The following is a 24,516-nucleotide window of genomic DNA, read 5'->3' as shown; positions in this document are numbered from 1 at the left end:
TACTATTGTCTTGCCTGCTGTAACACTTTCTAGTATTCTATATTAAATTTGTCACATTTACTTGTCTTACTAGCAAAGTTTACTTTTATGCTTACATTTGTATAATTGGTAAACGAAAATTAAGTAAAACGCTCATAAGTTGTTATAAGTTAATGTTATTTCAACGCAATAATTAGACATTTATTTATAAATCTGACCAGAGGGCCTTATTCGGAGGCAAGAGGTACGTAAAAAATGATCGTAGGAAATAAGCATATGATACTGCTATACTGGTTGAGAATAAACAAAAATCATTACACAACAATGCCATTATTGAATGAGTCAACGTAGCCAACATTTTAATTTAGAAAAATTGGGGGATGACTCGCGCTCAGTGATAAAAATTCCTAATGATTATTCTACATTGAAAATAAAAATAACAAAGACACATTTCATTCTATCCTATAAGTGATACATTATCATTGTCCCACTTTGTACAAAAGGAAGCCGCCACAAAAACTCACTTGGTAACCGTGCATAAAATTGGGGTTACACCAGATTTCCTAGCCATAAAATATCAGTATAATATGTTCAAATTACAACCAAACTCAAATCAAAATTGCTGAAATCATCCCCGTTAATATTAAACAAGAGCAGATAAATAAACAACATCATTAACTGAACAAAAAGTGACAATAATGATGAAAGACATAAACGGCAATGATGCCTATAAAAATTAAAAATAATGTCATCGTTCACAATGAAAAATGTTAAAAAATCGAAAAAAATTCACTTTTTGAGAGTACTGATTATATCATTAATTTGTAATAATAATACTGGTAATGTATTTTAATATAGTGGCATGGCAAGCGAGAAAAGCGCATTATTATACTTAAAACATACAAAATGTATGTAAATAAAGACAAATAAACACATCACACACTTTTGCACGTGATGGGCCAGACACCTTTACCTTTACTTTATGGTGCAGCCTAACCTGGTAGCTTTTAATTAAACAAAAAATAAAATTATAGCAAAATTTTACTTGTTGTGAAACCATTGAATGCTAGGTTGAGGCTCTCCATCAGCTAAACATTGAAAAGAAGCATCTTCTCCAGGATTAATATTCAAGTTTTGTGGCGATGATGCTATTCGAGGCTTTTCTTAAATGGTATAACCATAATGCAATTAGTTAGTTTATATATATATATATATATATATATATATATATATATATATGTTGGTAATAGACCATAATTTGTACAATATTCTATAAATTCTACCGAATGTTTGGCGTTAATATGTTTGTAGTTCGTTTTTTCTCACTAAAATTTTTTGGTGAACGTTTAGTTCATTAAAATTCAAAATAAACTTATTTTTCTAATTCATGCTGCAAATACGGCCATATTTCGATTCCGAATATATATATATATATATATATATATATATATATATATTCTTAAAACTTTTGCCCATTTAGTGTTGATAAACTTTTTGAAAATGCACGAAATTGTTGAAAATCGTATTTATTTAGCATAGCAAGGCTAAGAGGGCAGTTTCGGCGTGAGCGCCGTCTTCAGAGCCTTGAACTTTACGCGTATATACTGACAAAAAATATTAAAAAATAAAATAAACAATATTGCCTAAAACGAAATCAAATGAATTGAAGTAAAATAAGACAAAAAAAAATTAAGTTTAGTGTAATATTATAATTTAAATTAAAATAAAACAAATATTTATTTTTTTATTTTATTTTTCTATTCAAACTTTTTTAAATATTTATTTCATTCTAATTTAGATTATAACATTACACTAAACTTTATCTAGCGTGTAGTGTCCAAGAACATAAAACAAAACATAACACGGGAAGGACAAAATTTTTGAAAACATTAAAATGGGCAATTATTCAACATGGTTGACCTGCAACTGTCAACGATAAAATCTTGGTATGTGCCTTCGCTCAGACATCTGGCCCAGAATACGCACAAACAAACGCCTTCAATGCTTCTTATGATATATATATTTATTTATATGTATATATAAATATATATATATATACGTATATATATATATATATATATATATATATATATATTTGGGTTCTAACAAAAAAAACTGTCGTATATCGAAGTATCACCGCATTTTCCGCATTGTTGAGTTTGTTACTAAGTTTTGCAATTTTTCAAACAATTATTCTATTGATATTATTCAATTTATTCAAATTAATAATAAAACTCCGAATTATTTTCATTATTTTCATATATACCTTTACAAAAAAGCTTTTTTCGGTAACCTTTACAATCATTAGTGTAATAGAGTTTGTGATATATATAACATAACGCTTTCCACATCATAGAAAATTCTATACTTCCTTCTATACTCTTTTCTATACTCCCTATATATAGAAAAGCACGTAGCAAGCGTCGCATATATAGCATAGCAAATAACATGTACGCACATACATACATAGAAATGTTTTATATATACAGGCAGTACACTTCAAAAACGCATTCATTATCATCGCAATCGTCACAATTTCACATATATAAATCAAAAATTGAGTAAAAGATATGAGTGAAAATATTTAATCTGTCATGTAGATTCGTCGTTAAGTGTTTACAATAATGCACCTTTGGTTTGGTGTTCGTTATGTACTCATACTAGTCAACGTATCTGTATAGCAGATCAACTATTTTCACCCATTCACCCATAGATATATATATATATATATAAATGGTGCGAACCATCTATATATATATATATATATATTTATATATTTATATATATACATATATATATATATATATATATATATATGGTGATATATATATACTGTTATATATATATATATATATATATATATATATATATATATATATATATATGGTGTGAACCATTTATGACAATATATTGCCATTGTTGGTTTGACAATGAGTGCCACTGAATTATGCAAAAAGCTCGAAAAATCTTTTGCTTCCTAAAATGCCAAAATGTCACAACATTTTCATGAATTGGAGATAATCACTTGAAAAAAAGCATGAATTTAATGTTTACAAGTGATAGCGTCAAAATCAACAAATCCTAGAGTATTATGGAATACAGTTTTGACACTTTTGCGAAAGAAGAATTATCAGCAACTTTTTACTTGAACTATAACAAGGATAAAACAGCGATAATGTCAGATAGTGGTTTAACAGATCAGTTAACGGTTTTCAACATGATCGGTTGTCGGCTTGAAAGTTTTAAACCTATTCCGGTTGATTACTAACTCTACGGTCGGCACCTGCCTACCCGGTAAAGGAAGTTATTGAATCGCTGTTACTTTTCCTCCATCAGCTATAAATACTTGTAACAAATAATCAGTACTTTCAGCTTCGCAAAATAAAACCAATGTCATATATCTATTAAAGAGGCCTGGTTTCCCACCTTTTATCAATAATCCCCAAGATCAAGATTATAGAAAAAGTGATTGCTAATCAGTTAATTAGCTACCTCAACAAGAATAAAAAGAATTATGATAACTAAATTGTACTTATTGCATTACTTGATAATAGCGCTGCTTTTGATACAGTTGTTCTTTTTGAAATGTCTCCAAGTTCCTATAAAATATGTGGTTCAGCGCATTAATGATTCCAGTCAAGATGTGAACTGATCATTAATGGTTGCAAGGAATCTAACAGGAGAGAATCGGAATTGATTTGGGGAGTACCAAAGGAATCAGTTTGAGACCCCTGCTCTACATGATCGCGAATGACGATGCAACTTTCACATCGCTGTGTGGCATAAGACATGTAATCAGTATTTGACTTCTCAAGCTTATTCGGAGGTCGATTGTTGTTATTGTCCATAATAAAATTAGACATTCGGTTGATATTACAATAGATTATAAATTTTAGTCGGTTGTCGGGGTTGAAAATCAAGATATTATACTTAATGATAAGTTTGAGTTGTAATTTGTCGACTTTATAATTATCGTGCATTGGAGCCGGTAATACTGAGGTATAATTGTTTTTGCAGAATTATTGACTTTTGTTAGATATTTATTAATACTACTATCAATTTATTTATTGGAGTAATTGTTGTTAATTAAAATATATTTATGTCTGAAAAAATTCTGTAAGCACGACGGAAAAAATTTTTTACGAGGTTATTTCAGGGAGGCTTGGACACTCAAAAATATTGTTGAGCACGTGGCATGAGTTTGAAGGTTTCAAGTATACCTTAGTAACTAGCTGATTTTCTTTTTTTTTGATTAAATGGTCTAGAAACGCCATTTGTTGGTCAGTGCTAAATTATATGGTAAATGTTAAATGAGAGTTTTTCTAAAAATCTTTAGGTTGTAAATATCAGCGACAGTTTTGAATGGAAATTTTATGTTTTCAGTTAAGATTTCGTCGATTGGTTTGAAGCAATCACTTTTGTTCATCAAATCGTTCACATTAAATTTGACCAATTTTCCGAATTTTTTTACAACGATGTAAGGATTGAAGCGCTGGCGTTAGACAGCATTTTCTTTGACAAGCCGGTTTACAAGACGCGTTACGGTGTCGGTGTGCTTTAGTTTATAGTTGGTTACAGTGGCGGATCTAGACAAATTTCCCGGGGGTGCTAAGGTTTTGAAAAAGATTTGACGACAACCGGGGTGGACAAGAGAATTTTTAAAAAAGTTGGCGACTGGGATGGAGATGGGGAGATTTCCAATCTAAAAAATCGATGGCCGGGGGGACAACTTTTTTGCGATGGACTTATAATGCCAATTTTCCCTTCAAAAACACTACTTTTTACGTTAAAACAATTTTAACCCTTTTTTTACCTTTAACCAACAAAAATAACGCCCTCGGCGCCCGCTAGATCCGCCACTGGGTGTTATGTAGATGGTATTCAAAGTTGATTATTCCTGTTTTATATAATATATATATAAGGCAAGACAGTATGTACATAACGTCCGGCCAGTTTTGTCCTTGGCACTAGCATCTAGTTCATTTGAGCGAATTTTATAACTTTTCAAGTTGTTTTTTAATACAGTTTTTGTAACGCTTTTTTGGCCGACCGATCAGGTACTTTTACCACCATAAAACATGTAAAACAAAAACATGTGAGTATGAGAGCTCTGTAGATTATAATCTTTGTTTGTGGTTTGATGTTTTTACTGGACATCAAACAAGTCCAGAGGCATCTATGAGGTTGGCTCTCCTTTTTACACAAGTCAAAATTTTTTACCAATCATCCCATTAGAAGAAAAACGTTTCCAAAGTGAAAGTGGTCTGTGCAGGATAAGGCAAGGGCAAAATGCCTCCTTTCAAAAGGGGGCCTCCTCTCCCGGACATTTAAACTTTTTAGCATAACATAACCTTTGCCTCATTTTTAAATGTGATATTTGAATGAATCTTGTAGACGGTTTTGGCCAGGCAATCGCCTATTTTTTATTAGTAAAAACAGTCTATGCTTCTAGAAGGGCAGGAGCTAGACATGATAGTCAGAGGCTATATTTTATACATGAAAATACATAAAATAAATTTATAGACTGTTTAATGACAGCTAATGCAAACTAAATCATTTCAACAAAATTAGACAAAATAGTCAATAGGGAATCTACCTCGGGTTAAACATTCTACAGCTTTTTATAAGCTTGAAACAAAGTCAACCAAATTTTTTTCAACCATTATGGACCATGGCACAACTTTTTTATTTTCTAATCAATTTACTATATTGATACGAATAAACTCGGGTTATAGAATATTCATTACTTTTAAGCTGTCAAATAACTGTTTTGCATACCTTCTTATAAATTTACAAAGTTATTCAATGATTTTATTTAATCAATCATTCAACTCACTGCAGTTTAACGTCTTAAGAACGTGAAACACCAATTTTCCATTATGTTGTGGAGGTTCTGCACATTCTAATAACTTGATTTCATTTTCATTGAAAAAATCCTTAAACCAAGCTATTTGGCAATCACATATAAATGGATTTGAATTTAACTGACTGCAATAAAAATTATCAATAAATATGATATAAGTATCCGAAGTCTACTCAAGTGCGATGTTTTATAAATCCAGGAATAAAAAACGTACACTTTTATTTGTTTGTTCAGAGAGAATATTTGTGCTGGAAGCGTCTCTAACTCGTTGTTGTTCAGATATCTGAATTATTTTTATCAAAATATTTGAAAAATGTTAAATCGATTTATCTTATTTTAAACTCATTATTGCTAACATCATTGTTAGTTTAGGGAAATATTTGAATGTATCTTTGTCTAAACTTTCAATATGATTATTCTGCAAATGTCTGAAAATGTTTAAATAAAATTAAACGTAATTGAATAGAAACGATATTAATAGCGTTACTTACACTTGTTCCAGATTTTTTAGACTCTTGAAAGCCATAGGTGAAATTTCGAAAATTTCATTTTTTTGAAGTTGTCTGTAGTGAATAATAGGTAAAAAAATTAAACAAAATCCTAAAATATATATTAATATGTGTTATAAATGAAAAGTAATTACAAATTTTCAAGTTCTGTTAATCCTTCAAATGTGTTGTCATCCAAATGTGATATTTTGTTATTGTTTAACAACCTGATGGTGAATAAAAATTTTAAATTTATTTATTCATTTATTGATAAATCTGACCAGAAGACCTTAACAGACTACTAATCCAGACAAGAAAACAACAACTTCTGCGAAACGTACATCAAAAATTGAGAAAAGAAATAATACTTTTTAATAAGATTATTAAATAAGCATGTGATACTGGTTAATGGCAAATAAAAATCATTACGCAGCAAAGCCAACGACCGTCATACAAAATATATATATCAATACATAATAAATGCACAATTGCCACAAGAAAATAATACAGAACACTTGTCACAATCGATCTAATTTCACAGCCAGTAATATAATTAGTTTAATGTTAGAGCTAAAAACCAACATATTCAACCAATCAATCTTCGTTTAGCGTCCAGAGACCCAGTTCCCTCGAGGTAGGACGTTGTTTTCTTTGCCATAATTTTTTGCGCCAAATTAGACTATCAGTTGTATCCATTTCATTTACATTTAGAGCTTTCATGTCTTGCTCGATCGTTTGCGACCAGAACTTCTTTGAACGGCCTTTGAGACGTGTGCCAGGTACTTTAACATCTGCAAGAGAAGTTATGGCACAGTTTCCACTTTGTTTGACATGACCAAACCACGGTAGACGGTGTTGCCGGCATTCGTCCTTTATATAATCTAAACCAGCAAGACGCTGGTTCTTCAGATTAATTCCCAATTCCTAATTATTAAGTCCTTCGGACTAATTCGTTGCATCCATCGGAGCATTTTCATGTTAGTTCGTTGAAGTTGTTGTTCCAGTTTGGTTGTCATTGGCGATGTTTCTGCACCATATAACAACACTGAACGTATCACAGACTTATAAAGTCTTGATCGTAGTGGTAGTGGGATGTCACGCCGCATCAATATAGAGATAAGGAGATGCCATTTATTCCAGGCTGCACGTATGCGTGCTCGAACGGCAGCTTCAGCTGTTCCAGTACAATCCTGAACATTCCCTAGATATTGAAACGATGTGACTTTCTCTACCTTGATGGCTTCAAAAACATTGCTATTTCGAATTTGTTGTTGTGGATTGATGCAAGCAGGACAAACAAAAATGGACACTTTAGATAAAGTACCAATTATTTTTGAACAACGTTTGTGATACCACTGGTTACACAGCTGACACTTGATTGAATTGTTACCTACACCAGCTTTACAAACTGAACAGGGCCATCGTCCAGTAGCTGTGGATTGGATGGGTTCACCAGTGTTCACTGTTCATTGCTTTGGTTTTGCTGATGTTGACTTTGAACCTATGATTGGCGAGTCTGGTATTCCAATTTTTAAACATTTGTGCTGCATTCTGCTCAGACGAGGCTGTTAAAACGATATCATCAGCATATATTAGATTTCAAATGTAACCGGTGCATATCGGCTTTGTGATTTCTTCCATCACAGTTATAAATAACAGTGGACTAAGAACCGAATTTTGGTAAACTCCAACGCCGACGTCAAATGCATCTGTGTTTCCAACCGTTTTGCTGACAAGAGTCTTAGTATTCGTATACATTTCCATCACAAGTCGAACAAGATATTCTGGAAAGAGTTGCCAAAGTAGACTTCACCTGATTGCTTCACGGGGAACTCGATCAAATGCTTTTTCAATGTCTACAAAAATGTGTGATAGTTGTTCATGCTTTGCGAGGTACTTCTCTTGCTGTTGCCAAAGAATGTGAATTGCATCAATTGTTGATTTCCCCGCTAGGAAACTAAATTGATAATCTGTTGAAATTTTTCTCGATAAATATTGCTTTTCAGCTCCCACGTTTTGATTCTCCGAGGCATTTGTTTAGACTTATGTTGTAACAGTTCAATAACCAGGTCTGCCACAAGGAGTCTATGTTGGGCGACACATGATTCGCCAGGTATAACTTTAACATTTTTTAACAGCCTTCGGTGTTGTTGCTTGAGAGCAAAGAAATCAATTTGCGTGGCTGATTGTCCATTTTTGTATGTTATGAGATGTTCCAACCTCTTTCTAAAAAATGTGTTCAGTAAACAAAACCCGTGACTTTCAGCAAACTCAAGGTTGTGCTTGCCATATTCATTCCGTTCTCCATAGCCAAAATCGCCATGTACGTTGTCAGACCATCTGTTTTTTCTCCAACGTGGCCATTGAGATCGCCTCCAATCAGGATTGTTTCAGGTTTTAGTTGTGTTGAGATGGTGTCAGAGTACGCAGCCCAGAAGTCATTTTTCATCTCTTCAGATTCGCCTATCTATCGTGCGTATGCAGAAAAAAAACATAAAAAAAACTAGCACAACAAAATAAATTATTAACTGAGTAAACGACAATGATAACTCTATAAAACATGTATGTCATCAACGAAAACGCAAAAAATTTTAAAAAGATTTATAATGTTAAGAAAAAATATACATTTAAATTTATTTACAAAAAAGTTAAATAAACATTTATTTGTTTTCATTCATAAAGGTAAAGATTTGTTCATATTTGTACTATAATCAATTTTCATGACTACAATAGCATGACATTTTCAAATGTTTCAAAACTTATTTAATTTTTTTTTGAATAAATTTTTATAAAAAATTTTCATAGGTAATGAAGTGACAAAAAAGTAACAAAAAACAACCTCAGTAGCAACAACCACAACAATAACAAATCTTTGGTTCGTTCACAATTGAAGTTTAGTGTTCAAGTTTGAAACCCATACAGATTAGGCCTCATAAAAAAATTATAAATGGTACAAAGAAAAGCAACAAAAATATTAAAATCTTGCTTACTCCTTCAAAACAGTGAAAGATTTAAAAAAATTAAACGTCCCCTCCCGAGCACACCAAAGAATAAGAGAACTAATTTCGGCATACCAAATTCTCCATGGTTTGATAAGAGTAATAATGACAATCTTTTATTTTTCTTCAAAATTAATAAAGAAAACAAAATTAATAATAAGAAGACAGGACGACTGCGACCGAGTTCACTAAGAAGTTCAACCAGCACAGCCACCTAAACACAAGTAGTCAATGATCTACAGTATTTTTGAAAATAAAAATTTGATGCACACTTGAGTAGGAAAAACACATAATATATAACGTGATAAATAAGGACAAAATATTACATAACTTAAAAAGTTGTTAGCAAGTTAACGAAAAATAAACTTAGATGTTAGTTTATTTCTTCAGTTTATAATAAAATAGTTAACATGTCATCAAGTTAATGAGACAGATTCATAGACATGTAAGTACAAGTAGATATATAAATACACATATACATATACAGACACATGCTTTTTCATACAAGAGTGTTTACATGCTTTTTCGTATACACATATGTCCACATTCACACATATTTATAAGCATACGCACACGTTGGTATGCACAAATAAGCACTCGTACACACTCATCCGCATTCATGCACGTTCATTATAAATTTATTAATTTCTATTTGAATATTTTCAATTTCTTCTATATATGTAATTGACTGTTACTGTTACTTTATCGATTTTAATCGACGTTAGCTATTCTTAAAATTTGTTTAAGTTTTCATCTTAGCTTTTGAAATGACCTGTCAACTTTCATTTTCTTGATTGTTAATTAAGTAACTGTTTTATTTCTTTAATTTTTGTCGAGACTGTTCTTTTATTTTAAATAGTTGGCCAAGTGCATGCCCAAGCCATTTTATTTAAATAAATAAATAAAAATAATACCAAATAAAATTTGTTTGAACTGAAATTTTAATTGATATATACTGCTATAAAAATGAAAAATAAATTAGTAGATGGATAAAGACAACTAACAAACTAACAATGTTTTAAGCTTTTTCAGATTTTTGAAAACACCAGGAAGGATCTCTTCAATATGATTGAATCGAAGATCTCTGCAGGAAAATTAAATCACTAAATAAAATACCATGCATAAGTGTGTTATTAAAACCTCGTTCATTATATATATATATATATTAAATAAAATAATATATAATGGGCGGCCGGCGTGATAGCCTAGTGAATAAGGTCACTTGATTCTGTTTCGCAGTGACAGAGTTCCATTCGAATATGACAAATTTTTAAGTTCTTCTTATCACACGCTTTGTATGGAGTGCGTCGTTTAGCATTTATTTATATACTATGATTGTGGCGTGTTGTTCATTCTTCCAAACCTAGAAAGAGTGTAACAGATCTTTAACCTTTGTATATATATATATATATATGTATATATATATATATATATATATATATGTATATATATATATATATATATATGTATATATATATATATATATATATATATATATATATGTGTGTGTGTGTGTGTGTGTGTGTGTGTGTGTGTGTGTGTGTGTGTGTGTGTGTTTATATATATTCGATGATTTCGATACGTGCTGGTTGTATTTTTGATTGCTCTGCATTTTTTTAAGTAGTTTGTAGTTAATTGTTTCGATTAAATCAGGGTTGATCAGATTATTGAGACAACAGATGTTAACTCCATTTCGTTGAATGAAAGATGTAGGCCACCAAATGATTGCTGGTTTTCATCGTTTCTTGTGATCACAGAAAGTGAGTTAAAAAAACTCACCGACACATGTCCTTACTGTTTTGCGTGGTTTGAGTCATATTTGACGGATCGAACAGAGGAGATCTTGTTCAATATTGTGCTGTCTGATGTCAAAATGGTCAAATCAAGGGTACATCAGGGATCCGTTCTCGGACCTATTCTGTTTATATTATATATGTCAGATGTACTTAAAATTTTCTATTATCATGGATTTGCCTGCCATGCATTTGCGGATGACATTCAAATATCGATGACGGGTCATCCTTGATTTTTCAAGGCTGAGGTTGATAAATTTGCCAATTGCTTAACAGAGGCTGGAAAATGGATTAATGTAACTCATTGAGACTCAATCAGTGCAAGAATCAGCTGCTTCCGGTTGGCACATGGCAGCAGTTGGTGAAATTAAATGTAAAGTCCATCACAGTAAATGACGTTAACATACCGTTTCTTCATGCTGCTACCAATTTGGGAGTATTGCTTGCTAGTAGATTATTGATGAAGGATCATATAAAGATGATATCAGTTTCATACATCTCTTACCTCCGGAATTTATATAGAATTAAGCACTGGTTGGATAGATCAACCTTGGAAACTATGGTGCATGAGTTTATTACATTTCGGATGGATTACTGTTAATAAGAAGATAATCTTTATAGCTACTGTAATTGTCGTTACAACAATTTTGAGTGATTTGCACTGGTTGACAATTGATAAGAGGATAATCTTTAAAATTGGTGTGATCATGTTCAAGGCTTTAAACGGAATGTCAAAAGACTACATAATTAATAAATTTACCAGAAAAGGGACGGCATCTAGTTTCTGCCTTCAGTCAGATGATACGAATCTCTTATGGATGCCAGTGGCAAAGTTACAGATTGGATCACGTAATATTGCAATTGCCGGTCCCACTGTTTGGAGCAGTCTCACTGCATCACTAAGAAAATCTGGGCTTCATCTCGAATCATTTAAAGAAGATATAAAAAAAATGTTATTTTCGTAGAAGTTGCATTGAATTTGATTTTTTACCTATTTTGTTTGCCACATATATAAATAAGTTTTATTTTTGAGAGCACCGGTGAGAACATTGAATGGGCGGTAAATATATTGTCCTTAATAATAATAATAATAATAATAACAATAATATGTATTTTTTTATTTCCTGTCAAAATGGCTATTTGGCTATATGGCTAAATGAATATATATATATATATATATATATATATATATATATATATATATATATATATATATATATATATATATATATCGATAACGAATGTTTTGTTTAGTAATACCGCTGGTTTTTATAATTCGGAGGAAATTGATACATCTTTAAAATTTCTAAATAGTTAGAAAATTTTAAATGGGATAAATTTGAAAAATTCATTACGCGAAATAACACTAAAAAGGACAAATTACTGAAATGTATTTTTATTATTAATTTATTTAAATCTAACAATTTAAAGGACAGATGTCCGTATTTTGTTTGTAATTCATCTAAAAAAAATTCCTATTGTTATCAATTTACTAAATTTTAATTTTGGCAAATTAAAAAAAAGAAATAAAAAAATATTAAACGTACAAAATGTGTACACAATTGAATTGTTAAATAATCATAGCACTGGAAATATGTCTACAATGAATAAAATAGTTTCGGAATCTTTACTAACGGCGCAGAAAAGGTACAAAACAAAAATTAGTTCGACGGTAAAAAATAATTCCGCTATCAATAACGACAATAGCAGCAACAACAAATACTGCACGAACAACGGTGTTGGCCCCAACAACAGCGACTTCTACGGAAGCATCTGCAACGAAGGTAGCATCTGCAACGAAGGTAGCATCTGCAACGAAGGTAGCAGCAACGTCATAAGTGATAGAGATAACCTATTTTGGGCTGATACAGCGGAGTCAAATATCTAAACGAATCACAAAATGACTAAGAGTTCACGTTAGTAAAATCAAAAAAGCAGAACAAATCAACCACGTCATCTATGCTTTATAAGGTCGTCACTGTCATTATCTTTAACTGCTGTTATAAATTTAAGCTCATATTCATCATTTTCATCGTTGTCGCCACTGTCATCATATTCCACGGCTGTTATAAATTCATGTTTATATTCGTCATCTACATCTACTATTGCTAATTCATGTTAATCACAGTGGTCGTCATTATACTCACCTACTACTGACCATTTATCTTCATCTTCATTATCATCGTCGTGTTCATCTTCATTGTTGTCGTCATCATCATGTTCATCGTCGTGTTCGTCTTTTTTATCCACTGTTGTTAATTCATGTTTAACTTCATCATCATCGTCATCATCTTCAGTAACCATTGTAAATCCATTTTTATCTTCATTGTCATCATATTCATAAAGCAAGCTTTAAACGCCAATTCTTCTTCACAGCAAATATCAAAACTTACTATCAATAACAATACAGTACAAAGCAAATGCGAAACGTGTGGACACTTCAGTGAGCGTTTCATAAACAATTACAAAATCTTCTTTCTAATATACCATCCGTCCCTGCTATTATATATTCTTCACGGGACCTACTAATCCACATAATATCTCTCTGCAGCCAGCTTCTCGCTCCGAGCTGTTAGCATTAACACGAAATTTGAAAAACAAGAAATATTATTCATATGACGGTCTTAATATGTTTATAATTAAAAGTATAATAACCTACAAAGCAGTCTTTTTTCTGCACATTTTAAACTCTTCTTTAGGCTCAAAAGTTTTTCCGGATTGCTATAAAACTTCTAAAGTCATCCTGATTTCTTTAAAAAAGAGAGAGATAAAGCTAACATCAGTAAATATAGACCCATTTATCTTTTAACCCTTACATCGAAATAACTAGAAAATAGAATTTATATTCGACTTTATTTTTTCTTTGAAATTAATGAAATTATCAGCAACAATCAATACGGTTTTCGTCCGGGACACTCAACTGAACTGGCCGTATTTGATTACGTTCATCATATCCTATCTAAACTCAACGACAAAAAAATTTTCAGTTGGCTTGTTTTTAAACCTCTCAAAGGCTTTTGAAGTGATTAACCACAATATCTCACTTAATAAATTGCATTGGCATGGTATTCGTGGAGTGGCTCTCACAGCGTTATCAATGTCATCCTAGACAGTTACAAATTCCTAAAGACTATCAATTCTAGACCCTCTTCTCTTACTAATTTACATAAACGACATTCATATGGTATTTTCAGTAATTAAATGCTTACTGTTAGCAGAAGATACCAATTTTTTATTCATCCCTGATAACATTGCCGACTGCTCAGATAACATAACCTGTGTTCTTTCAACTTTCTGACTGGCTTTCTTGCAACAAACTAATTCTCAATCTTTCTAAATGCTCTCAAATTTCTTTGAATCTAAATTTCTCACTAATCTTGTTAATAACTTGCATATTACCGTAAACAATTTTCCGATAAATCGTGCATCCTCAACCAAATTCTTTACTCTTGTAAAACACGCCTAAAACTTATTACGACTAGTATTAAAATCTAAGGTACTAAATTTGGCAAAACTTTATGCTCAGACACATTAAAAATATTACAGATCTGCATATATTCAAAAAAAAGCTAACATCTCGGCTATCATTGCTTGATCCCGATACCACCATCTAATTTTGTATATAATTTTGTATATTTTTATTTAGTTTTTCTAATTTGTTAGATGCAACGAAATAGTCTGAAGGACCACATCAAATCTACCGAAATCCTGCGTCGTGCTGGTTTAGAAGATATAAAGGACGAATGCTGACAACACCGTTTGCGGTGGCTTGGTCATGTCAAACGAAGTGGAAACAGTGCCATAACTTTTCTTGCAGATGTTGAAGTATCTGGCATACATCCCAAAGACCGTCCAAAAAGTCCTGGTCGCAAACAATCGAGCAAAACATGAAAGCTCTAAATTTAAATGAAATGGATACAACTGATTGCCTAATTTGGCGCAAAAAATTGATGGCAAAGAAAACAACGTTCTACCTCTGGAGAACTGGGTCTCTGGACGCTAAACGATGAATGATTGATTTTAATTTAGCTTTAGTTAATTACGGAATTGGTTGTAATTAAATCACATTTATTTTCAATTAAGTGGTATATAGTTTTGATTTAACAAGAATTTTTTAATTTTGGTCTATCAAATGTATTACTAAATATAGGTGATGTATTACTATATACTTCCTGTGTACAATTCTTGTAAAATTTACTTAAGGAGGCCTATCCACAAATTTTTTTAACGTTAAATATATATATACAGTTATTAAAAAAATTTTAACATTGGTCCTGGTATTGTTCCGGATGTTTAAGTTGTGCCATTTATTGAAATAATTATATATATGTATATATATATATAGCCATTTATTGAAATAATTATATATATATATATATATGTATATATATATATATATATATATATATATATATATTGGGTTTAGACTATCATAAATACAATTATTTATAAAGATCACTACGTTTTCGGCATTATTCAACTTGTAGCTGAGTTTCTCAATTTTTCTAACGAGATTTATATCATCTTGATGAAGTTTATTAAGGTTAAATATATATTTGGTTTAGACTATCATAAATACAATTATTTATAAAGATCACTACGTTTTCGGCATTATTCAACTTGTAGTTGAGTTTCTCAATTTTTCTAACGAGATTTATATCATCTTGATGAAGTTTATTAAGGTTAAATAAAAAACTTTTAATATTTGACATTTTTGACAAAAGATTATTCATAGCGTTATTACTACAGAAAAGCTCTTTTCGGCATTGACTGTTATCATCAGTGTAGTTATATAGTATTGTTCCGTCTTTGTGTCTTTGTTTTTATAGCGACTTTGATTGTAACTTAACTAGAATTAAAGTTAATCATGTATTTCTTTGTTGGAAGAATATTGGTAGTATTTAGTTGAATAACTTTAAAACCAGCAATAAATATATTATATATTTTATATATATATATTTTGCATTAATTAATTTTTTAATAAGGATTTCGGCAACACGAAGCTGTTTTAATTCATATTTATTATCATTATGTGTCATCCTAGGCTTACAACGTTGTTTCGACATACAGTCATCATCAGAGCCTGGTTTTACGAAATATCAAAAATTGAATTATACTTTAAACATTAAAATCAAGAAATTTAATGAAAAGTACAAGAAATGAAATTATGACGTTGTAATTAGAAAATTAGAAATATGAAAATGTAAAATATGAGAAAATGTTACCTTGTATTAATAAAATATTGTAATAAAACAATAAACGGTTTTAAACGAATGAAATTAAAACAAAATTATGGAAATAAGTAAATAAAATTGTGTAGAAACGTATAATAAAACAATTCAGTTAGAGGGGAAAAACAAGTGTTTCGTGGCGGGATGATATTAAAACTGAAAGTCAGTAAGACGATATAAAAAAGGTGAATGTAGAAATTAAAATTTATTATTATAATTAACAAATAATGTAGATAAAGAAAAAATAAAATTTGAAACAAAATAAAATGACGTTATTAAAATAAGTATTATAGAAAGATAAGTAATAAAATATAAATATAAAAAATATCATAAAATAAAAAAAATTTAGCAGTTATTGAATAAGGTAGCAAGTGACGTGAGGACCATGGATTTCGGACGTGACGTTAATAACTGTGTATTAACTGGTCGAAAATTGTCAGACTTAGAGCGATATTCGTATCGTTTGGGTACTGAAACGTATGCTGGCTTGTTTTCGACTGCAATTGTTGGTATCAGTTCAGAATATTGAAAAAATAATTGAAGGGTATGATCGAAACTATTATATTGTTTGTTTAATGTTGGTTTGTATTTGTTGATGTACAGGGATTCGCGAATTTTGAGACGTCCAGTATTTAATACTGAATCCAGTATTGTTGTAATTGAATCCAATATGGTCTTAGTAAGAGGCATATGGTGCTCGTTGGACATATGGTCTCTAATGGCGCCGTCCTGCAAATGCATAGTGAGCCTACGAGAAAGAGTAGTACGCGTGTGGCCGATGTAACTTTCCACAACACTGTGTGGCATAGGACATGTAAATCGGTACACGACGTTCGTCTTCTCTAACGTAGATGAAGGTGGATTGTTGCTATTTTTTATGATGAGGTTTGAGGTGCGGTTGGTGTTGTAGTATATAATGAATTTTAGTCGACTGTTGTCGTCACAGACCGAAACGTTTGATTTGATGATTCGTTTAATTTGTGATTCATCCATTTTGTAGTTGTCGTGCATCTGGTTTAGGTAATATAATGGTATTACCTTTTTTGTTGAGATTACTGTGGTTATTGGATTATCTATTTTTTGCAAGTAATTTTTGATTGTAGAATCGATTGTTTTATTCGAATAATTATTATTGATTAAAAATTGTTTGATCCGAATTAATTCGGATCTAAAAATATTAATATCAGGAGATATTTTGTATGCACGATGGATTAAATTGTAAACGACGTTGTTTATGTATCGGTCTGGACAATCAGATGTGTTATTAAGTACTTGACCTGAGTTAGAGGGTTTCACATAAACCCTAGTAGTTAACTGCTCTTCTTTTTCTTCAATTAAGCAGTCAAGGAATGCGAGTCGTTTTTGAGTAATAAATTCTATTGTAAACTTTAGATGTGAGTTATTTTGAAAAATGTTTTGTATGTTGTAAATATCGGTAACGGTAGAACAGATGATGAAGATATCGTCGACATAACAAGTAGTTATGTAGTGTATATGTATCTACAATTATATATATATATGTATATATACACATATGTATATATATATATAAACATACATACATACGTTCGCTCAACTGGTGTCGGCTTCCACATTTTTATTAATTCGCTAATTTTTTGCAATATTTCTGGTTTTTTTTGCAATAATTTCGGTTTTTCTGGTGTAATTTTTATAGGTTGTCACTTTTTTTTGCCCTTTTTCGGATTAGTTTCCCGCCGTTCGGTTGGTTTCTTAACTTTTGTGGTCTCAAATTTTAATTTTATCTCTATCATATTTTTAACAACGGCTGTGGGCTTTTACCCAGCTGCGCCGTACAATGCTCATTAATATTAATTTTTGTTTTCTCTGTCTCATTTCTAGTTTTTCTTTTACTTTTTAAATTTATTTAATTTAATATTTTTTTTCACCACAATTTTATTTATTTTTATCACTGTTTACACGGTTTTATCTACTCGCTTTTGATTTTATTTCGTTGACGTAATGGCACCGGTCCTATACCAATGCACGGTTTGTTTAAATCATTATAAAATAAAACCGGACGGTAGACTATATCGACATGGAGGCAAAGTGAAGGGCCAGGAATGTCCTGGTTCGTTCATGGCGGTCGACCAGCCTCTGGCTGGTTCATCTGCTTCCGCGCGACCGCCTCTTACCGCCGCACCTGTCATCAACCCTCATGTTGCCACACGGGGTTCTTCAGCGTTGGTCTCGGAGAGTCCCTCCCAAGTAGATTTTCTTCATGTTTTTGACAGGCTGACGGCCGTTTTGAAAACTGCTCATCTGTATGATCACGTTCCCAAACCGTGTAGAGACAAGGCATCTAAAGCATTGTTGGCTTTATTGACGATCCCTGCGACGCGGCTCATTGGTACAGGCTCTAATGTTTTTTCGCATTTCTTTTGTTCAAGCCCACTAGGGGCGGTCGCAAGATTAATCAAGCCAATTACGTTATTAAACGGTTGGCCGAATTCAGTTTGACCGAGGTCGAGATTATTATGGCAAGCTTCAACACTGACCACAACACCAAACCGCGTAAGCACAATCCAAACAGTTGGATTAGTGCAGTTACTACTCGGATCGAACAGGGCAGTCTTTCGGCGGCCGTCAGACTTGCTTGTTCGCCCGTGGGCCTGGCGGAGAGCTCACCTGAGACATTCGCTAAACTCAAGGCTATTCATCCCAGTACTCCATTGAACAGGCGAGCTTTCCCCGCGCAGGAGCCGTCTAATGGTCGCGTTTCACCAGCCCAGGTGTTGACGGCTTTAAAGTCGTTTAATAATGGTTCATCGGGAGGCCTTGATGGCTTGAGGCCTCAGCACATAAAGGATTTACTTTCCGGTCCGACGCCCACCGATGAATTGTTAAATAACCTCACCCGGTTTGTAAAGTTGTTGTTATCTGGGGTCTGCCCTCATGTGGTTAGCCGTTTCCTTTTTAGAGGCCATCTGGTGGCTTAAACAAAAAAGATGGAGGGATCAGACGTGAAAGGTGGTGCTGAGGCGGCCGTCCACGCCGTACGTGAACTGATTTCAGCACTTCCAAAACAGTGGGGATTCTTGAAGATTTATTTCAAGAACGCTTTCAACATCCTGAGAAGAGGTTCAATGTTAGAAGAAGTTAATCAGCACTGTCCACAAATTTATATTTTTTGTCATTCCGCATATGGCCGAGTCTCTTCTCTTGGTTACGACGCCTGGGTGGTGGAATCGTGCGAGGGTGTACAGCAAGGCAATCCTTTGTGTCCGATGCTTTTTGCTCTAACCCTTCACCCACTGCTGACGAAGTCATCTTCGGCGTTTGTTTGTGGCTACCTGAACGATATCAGCTTGGCCGCAGAGGGTAACATCTTAGCGGACGACTCCCTGTCGCTGAGGGTCGGCGCTTCCATCATTGGTCTTGAATTAAACACAAATAAGTGTAAACTACTTGTAAATGACACGTTTCAAATGCCACATGTGCTGGCTAATGTCCCCACAGTGCCCCATTCATCATTAAATTTTTTAGGCACTCCAATGATGGCCGGCGATCATCAGGACAGGTTTTTTAATAAAAAAATTTTTGAGCTAAGGTTTGCCCTCAAACGTGTCTCTCTTCTCCCGGTCCACGATGCGCTGACAATCATTCGCGGCGCACTCAGTTTGCCAAAATTGATGTATTTTTTGCGCACATCCAACTCTGTTAATGCGGCCATTTTGGGCGAATTTGAGGGTGCTCTGCGGGTGGCCCTCTCAGGCATTTGTAACGTTGATATTACTAACAAGGGTTGGTCTCAGGCTCAGCTGCCGGTACGATTTGGGAAACTGGGGTTACTAATCGTGGTTCAGCTTGCACCAATTGTTTATAAATCTTCTGCATCTGCCACGCTTGACCTACAGTCTGCAATTTAGTAGCCTACACTGTACTCCACCGACTCCATTCCAACCAACAGAACTTTCCCAGAGCAACATTTTGGAGGAAGCATATAAACGCACATTCAAAGAGTTTTTTTCCTCAAGCCCTGACTCGGCGACCTCGGCTAGCTTGCTGGCAGTATCCAACGAGGCGAGTTGTGGCTGGCTGAGATCTTTGCCCAATACGTCAGTGGGTACCAGATTGGATGACGAAACGGTCAGGACAGCCAATGGTTTCCGTCTGGGGTTGGCCGTTCAGAGTCGATACACATGCAGGTGCGGCGCGGAGGCGGATAAACTCGGTCATCATGGCCTTGTTTGTCGTTTGGGCGGAGGTCGCCAGCAGCGACATTCAGCCATAAACGATTTGTGTGCCAGCTTTTTTCCAAGGCCTCAATTCCGGTTTTAAATGAACAGTCGGGCATTGCGGCGCATGATGGTAAGCGCCCTGACGGGTGTACCTTGATTCCTTGGAGAGCCGGCAGGTGCTTGGTGTGGGATGTTACCGTTCCGGGCACCTTTGCTGAGCGCTACGTGCAGCTTACTAGCAAAGAAAGCGGTTTGCCGCAACCAGAGCATCTGATGAAAAGATCAAGAAGTATGACGGAGCTCTCCCCTCGATGGAGTTTTTACCGATTTGTATCGAGGCCTTTGGCCCCATGGACCGTAACACCTCCAAGTTTTTCAATCAGATTTGTAAACATATTAGTATTAGGTCAGGCGATAGTAGAGAGTATTTTTTCGCTATGAATAATATTTCGTGCATGCATTCTGCAGCGGTTTTTGCGCGTCCGTGTGTTGGAAAATGTGCAGTTGAATGCCGACGTGGTTGAGTGACGCTATCACAAATAAAATCAAATTTAGTCAGACGCTTGGTTTTTGGTGTCATTCGTCAATGATTTGGTTTTAACATACTTCTCTAAAGAACATACACACATATATATAGGGTGAGAATTTTCGACGAGTACGGTTGGCCAGTACGAGTACATGAAGTACACCATCTCTCACCCCGACCAATTAGTGTAGCATATATACAAAGTTTGTTCATGGAAATTAAAAAAGGAGACCAGACCCAAAGATGGATTCCGATAGCCAATGTTTCCTCTAAGCTGCGCGGCTGCGCGCCCGCACAGTAGTTTAAACCGTTTTTTAAAAGAATGGGTGGTGTTTGATACCCAGGCAGTCAAAAACCAAAATGATTATGAATTTGGAAAGAGAATTAAATGTATTAGTTGAAAGATATAAACATTTGCTTCCAGAGATCTCATTTGCAGAAATTCTATCTGAATATAAGGATTTTAAATTTCTTTTAAAACAGAAACTTTAATTTAGAAATGTGAAAACATTCAATGATGGGATTGGTTTTGTGCTAATGGAAGAAAAGTTTACTACTATGAAAACTTTTATTGATATATGTAGTACTTTTCAAGCTTCAAGTGCTGATGCTGAACGTGGTTTTAGTTTGATGAATTCTATTAAAACATTAAAACCAAATCACGGAGCAGACTTGACACAAACCATCTGGACATGTCAATTTGAATAAAGTTTTATTTATTGAGTGGGCATCAAGTTGACATTAATGAAGTTTATAAATTCTGGATAACCAACAAGTGCAGAAGAGAAACTAGTGAACAAAATTGATTTAAAGTAATTTTTTATATTTTTTGAATTTTAACATTTTTGACTGAATTATACATCTATTTTAATAAATATATAAATAAACCTTATTTATGTCTTCACATATTCACGTATTTGGTAGCGTTTTGGTACGAATATAGTTTTTCGACTATCGCAAATTTGCTCAAACTGTTGAAATAATTGCTCAGTGAATTTAATTTTTGCACACAGCTTGTTCTTCCTTGGAGGAAACATTGCCGATAGCTTAATGTAATGTATATACGTAAAATGTTAATGACCCTTTATCTGCACATATTCTTAAGCAGAAAATTTGCTAACAGCATATTAGCTAATGAATCGTTGGCGATAAATGCTAATTACAATGCAGACTTATTTTAATTTTTCGTTTATATATATACATATATGCCAGACCTTAAAGCGCACTGAAAACATGCATGCGCAAGTGCGTTCAAAGGCCAGCATAAATATCATAAGCCCGAGGCATGAAAATTTACTAGGTTTACGGTAAAATATTGCAACATTTTTTTTACTTATTCGATAGATGGTATTAATAATACCGCTCCGTGCAGTATGAATTACTAGGTCTGCAATAAACGTCGTGGCTAAGGGTAACATTTTAGGTGCGTGCCAATTGTGAAATGCTCTCGAAGCATCAAGGCCTGTCGGAATCTTCCTTCTAACTAATAATAATGTTTGTAATTTATATTTACAAAACCTCATAAGAACAGTTAGAAGTAACGAAAAAGTACTTAATACCTTGGTGCTGGGTTGGCAATAAATATTGTTTTTTGTGAGTAATATTTTTGTGCCTTTTCTTTTTCAAGACATTGACGACCGTCGACTTTTAACACTTTGTAGTAGTTGTCGATGGTTTTCTTGGAAAAAGTTGTGGACATTAAATTGCCATTACTTGCTGTCAACCGCATTATATACGCTGAGTATATGATAGCCATTGAGATGTTTGATTCAACGCTTATTTGAACTACTGAGCCATCTAGCGAGCCAACATGCAACAACTTACGTAGTCTCCCCATTTACCGACTTTGGAAGGATAGACGGTTGGGTTGGCCGGAGGTCGGCTACCCGGATGAACCTGCAGAAACTGCAAGATTCTGCAGGTTCTGAGAGTATTGGATGGACACGCTAACCACTTGGCTTCGAGAGCCCTTTTAATATATTGTGTGTAACATATTAACAATAACAAATAATTGCGTTAGATGGGTTTTCAATGCATAAATCTTTTAAAAACATTTTTGTAAAATTTATTTTAAATTTTATTATAGTTTCCCATTTCTATATCAATTGTGCCACCCTTCTACACCACTCACAGTTCGCCATGATGAAATTTTGATAAAGTGTTTTGCTGTGTGACAAATTAAAATTCATTCACTTACTTATCAGCTTATATTATTAAGTATACCATGCGGTGTACACCGAGTAATTTAAATATATACTAATGTGATTGCACTATAGGAATCCACAAATGTTATTAATGTTATTTATATACATTTGGGTAAAGAAGCATCGATTATTTAAATTTTAACGAAAAACGATATCTTTTTTCATTTGACACTGCAAAAAAACTATAATTCTATTTTAAAATTAGGGATTCTATAGATGTTCAATTATTTTCAACAATTAAATTAATTATAAATGGCATTCTATGTTTGGTGTTTTTTAAATTAAAAGACAGTTGCTTTACGTTTGCAATACAAATAGCAACAAATAAAACTTACAACTATTCTAGCACCAGGATTTTAACAAAAAAATTCAGTGAATACATTTATTTACAAAATGAATGAAATCTTACAATAAAGTTGTTTCATCAGATATATTCTCTGGAACTTTTGTTAGCTGTTGAAAACTGCATTTAACCGAAGTTTTCTCACATATACATCCTTTAGGACAACTACTTGTTTGAGCAAGTACATCAGAAGTTGTAAAGCAAATAAACGTAAAATAAAACCAATACATTCTTCTCTTAGAAGAAAGTACTCCGAATAGTGAACTTATTCCTAAATGAATGAGACGAACATGAATCACGTAGACATTGTATATATACATGGACTCCTACACATGCAGTTTATGTATGCTCGGAGGGAATATTTACGTGCATGTTACATGCATGTGCATGTGGCATCTTTTTAGTATATTTGTATTGTTGTATATATGATTATACATCGTATGTCTCACCACGCCCTAATGTTATTTGTTAAATATGGCTGAAATAATAAGTTACACATATAATATGTGTTATATCCACTTTAGTACAATATAATAAATAAATATATATTACACACACATGCATGCACACACACATAAAAATTAATAAAAGGGTACCCCAGTAGACCCCACAGCTCATTGCGCTGGCAAGTTTAATGCGGCAAAATATATTTAAATTAAAATCATAGTGTTTGTATCACAATAAATATTGTACAAAGTGTATATATATATATATATACATAATATATATATATATATATATCAGAATCGAAATTTGTATAAAGCCTCTATTGAAAAAACCTCAGAAGCGCTTTGTACTATTTATACACACACATATATATATATAGTATTGAATGAATTCTATTGAATTAACCATGTTGGAATTAACCAATTTCAAGTTTGTCTTTTCAAT

At 33.1% G+C, this 24,516-nt stretch overlaps 1 protein-coding gene across 1 annotated transcript in view; it reads right to left on the bottom strand.

The window, feature by feature from the left end:
- HELRODRAFT_89299 (hypothetical protein) overlaps positions 1–23,855 on the bottom strand; it is a gene marked incomplete at both ends in the record, with an annotated part of 32,369 nt that extends 8,514 nt beyond the window's left edge. The window contains 8 exons of the mRNA XM_009030476.1: positions 1,025–1,142; positions 5,816–5,967; positions 6,057–6,125; positions 6,199–6,270; positions 6,334–6,405; positions 6,486–6,557; positions 10,342–10,413; positions 23,692–23,855. Coding sequence (XP_009028724.1) covers positions 1,025–1,142; positions 5,816–5,967; positions 6,057–6,125; positions 6,199–6,270; positions 6,334–6,405; positions 6,486–6,557; positions 10,342–10,413; positions 23,692–23,855 — 791 coding nt within the window. The remainder of the gene's footprint in view (positions 1–1,024; positions 1,143–5,815; positions 5,968–6,056; positions 6,126–6,198; positions 6,271–6,333; positions 6,406–6,485; positions 6,558–10,341; positions 10,414–23,691) is intronic.
- Positions 23,856–24,516: the final 661 nt, after the last annotated feature.

This window comes from Helobdella robusta (assembly GCF_000326865.2).
Source record: "Helobdella robusta unplaced genomic scaffold HELROscaffold_69, whole genome shotgun sequence".
In the NCBI taxonomy this organism is placed as follows: domain Eukaryota; kingdom Metazoa; phylum Annelida; class Clitellata; order Rhynchobdellida; family Glossiphoniidae; genus Helobdella; species Helobdella robusta.
This window is presented reverse-complemented; position numbering and strand designations above follow the sequence as displayed.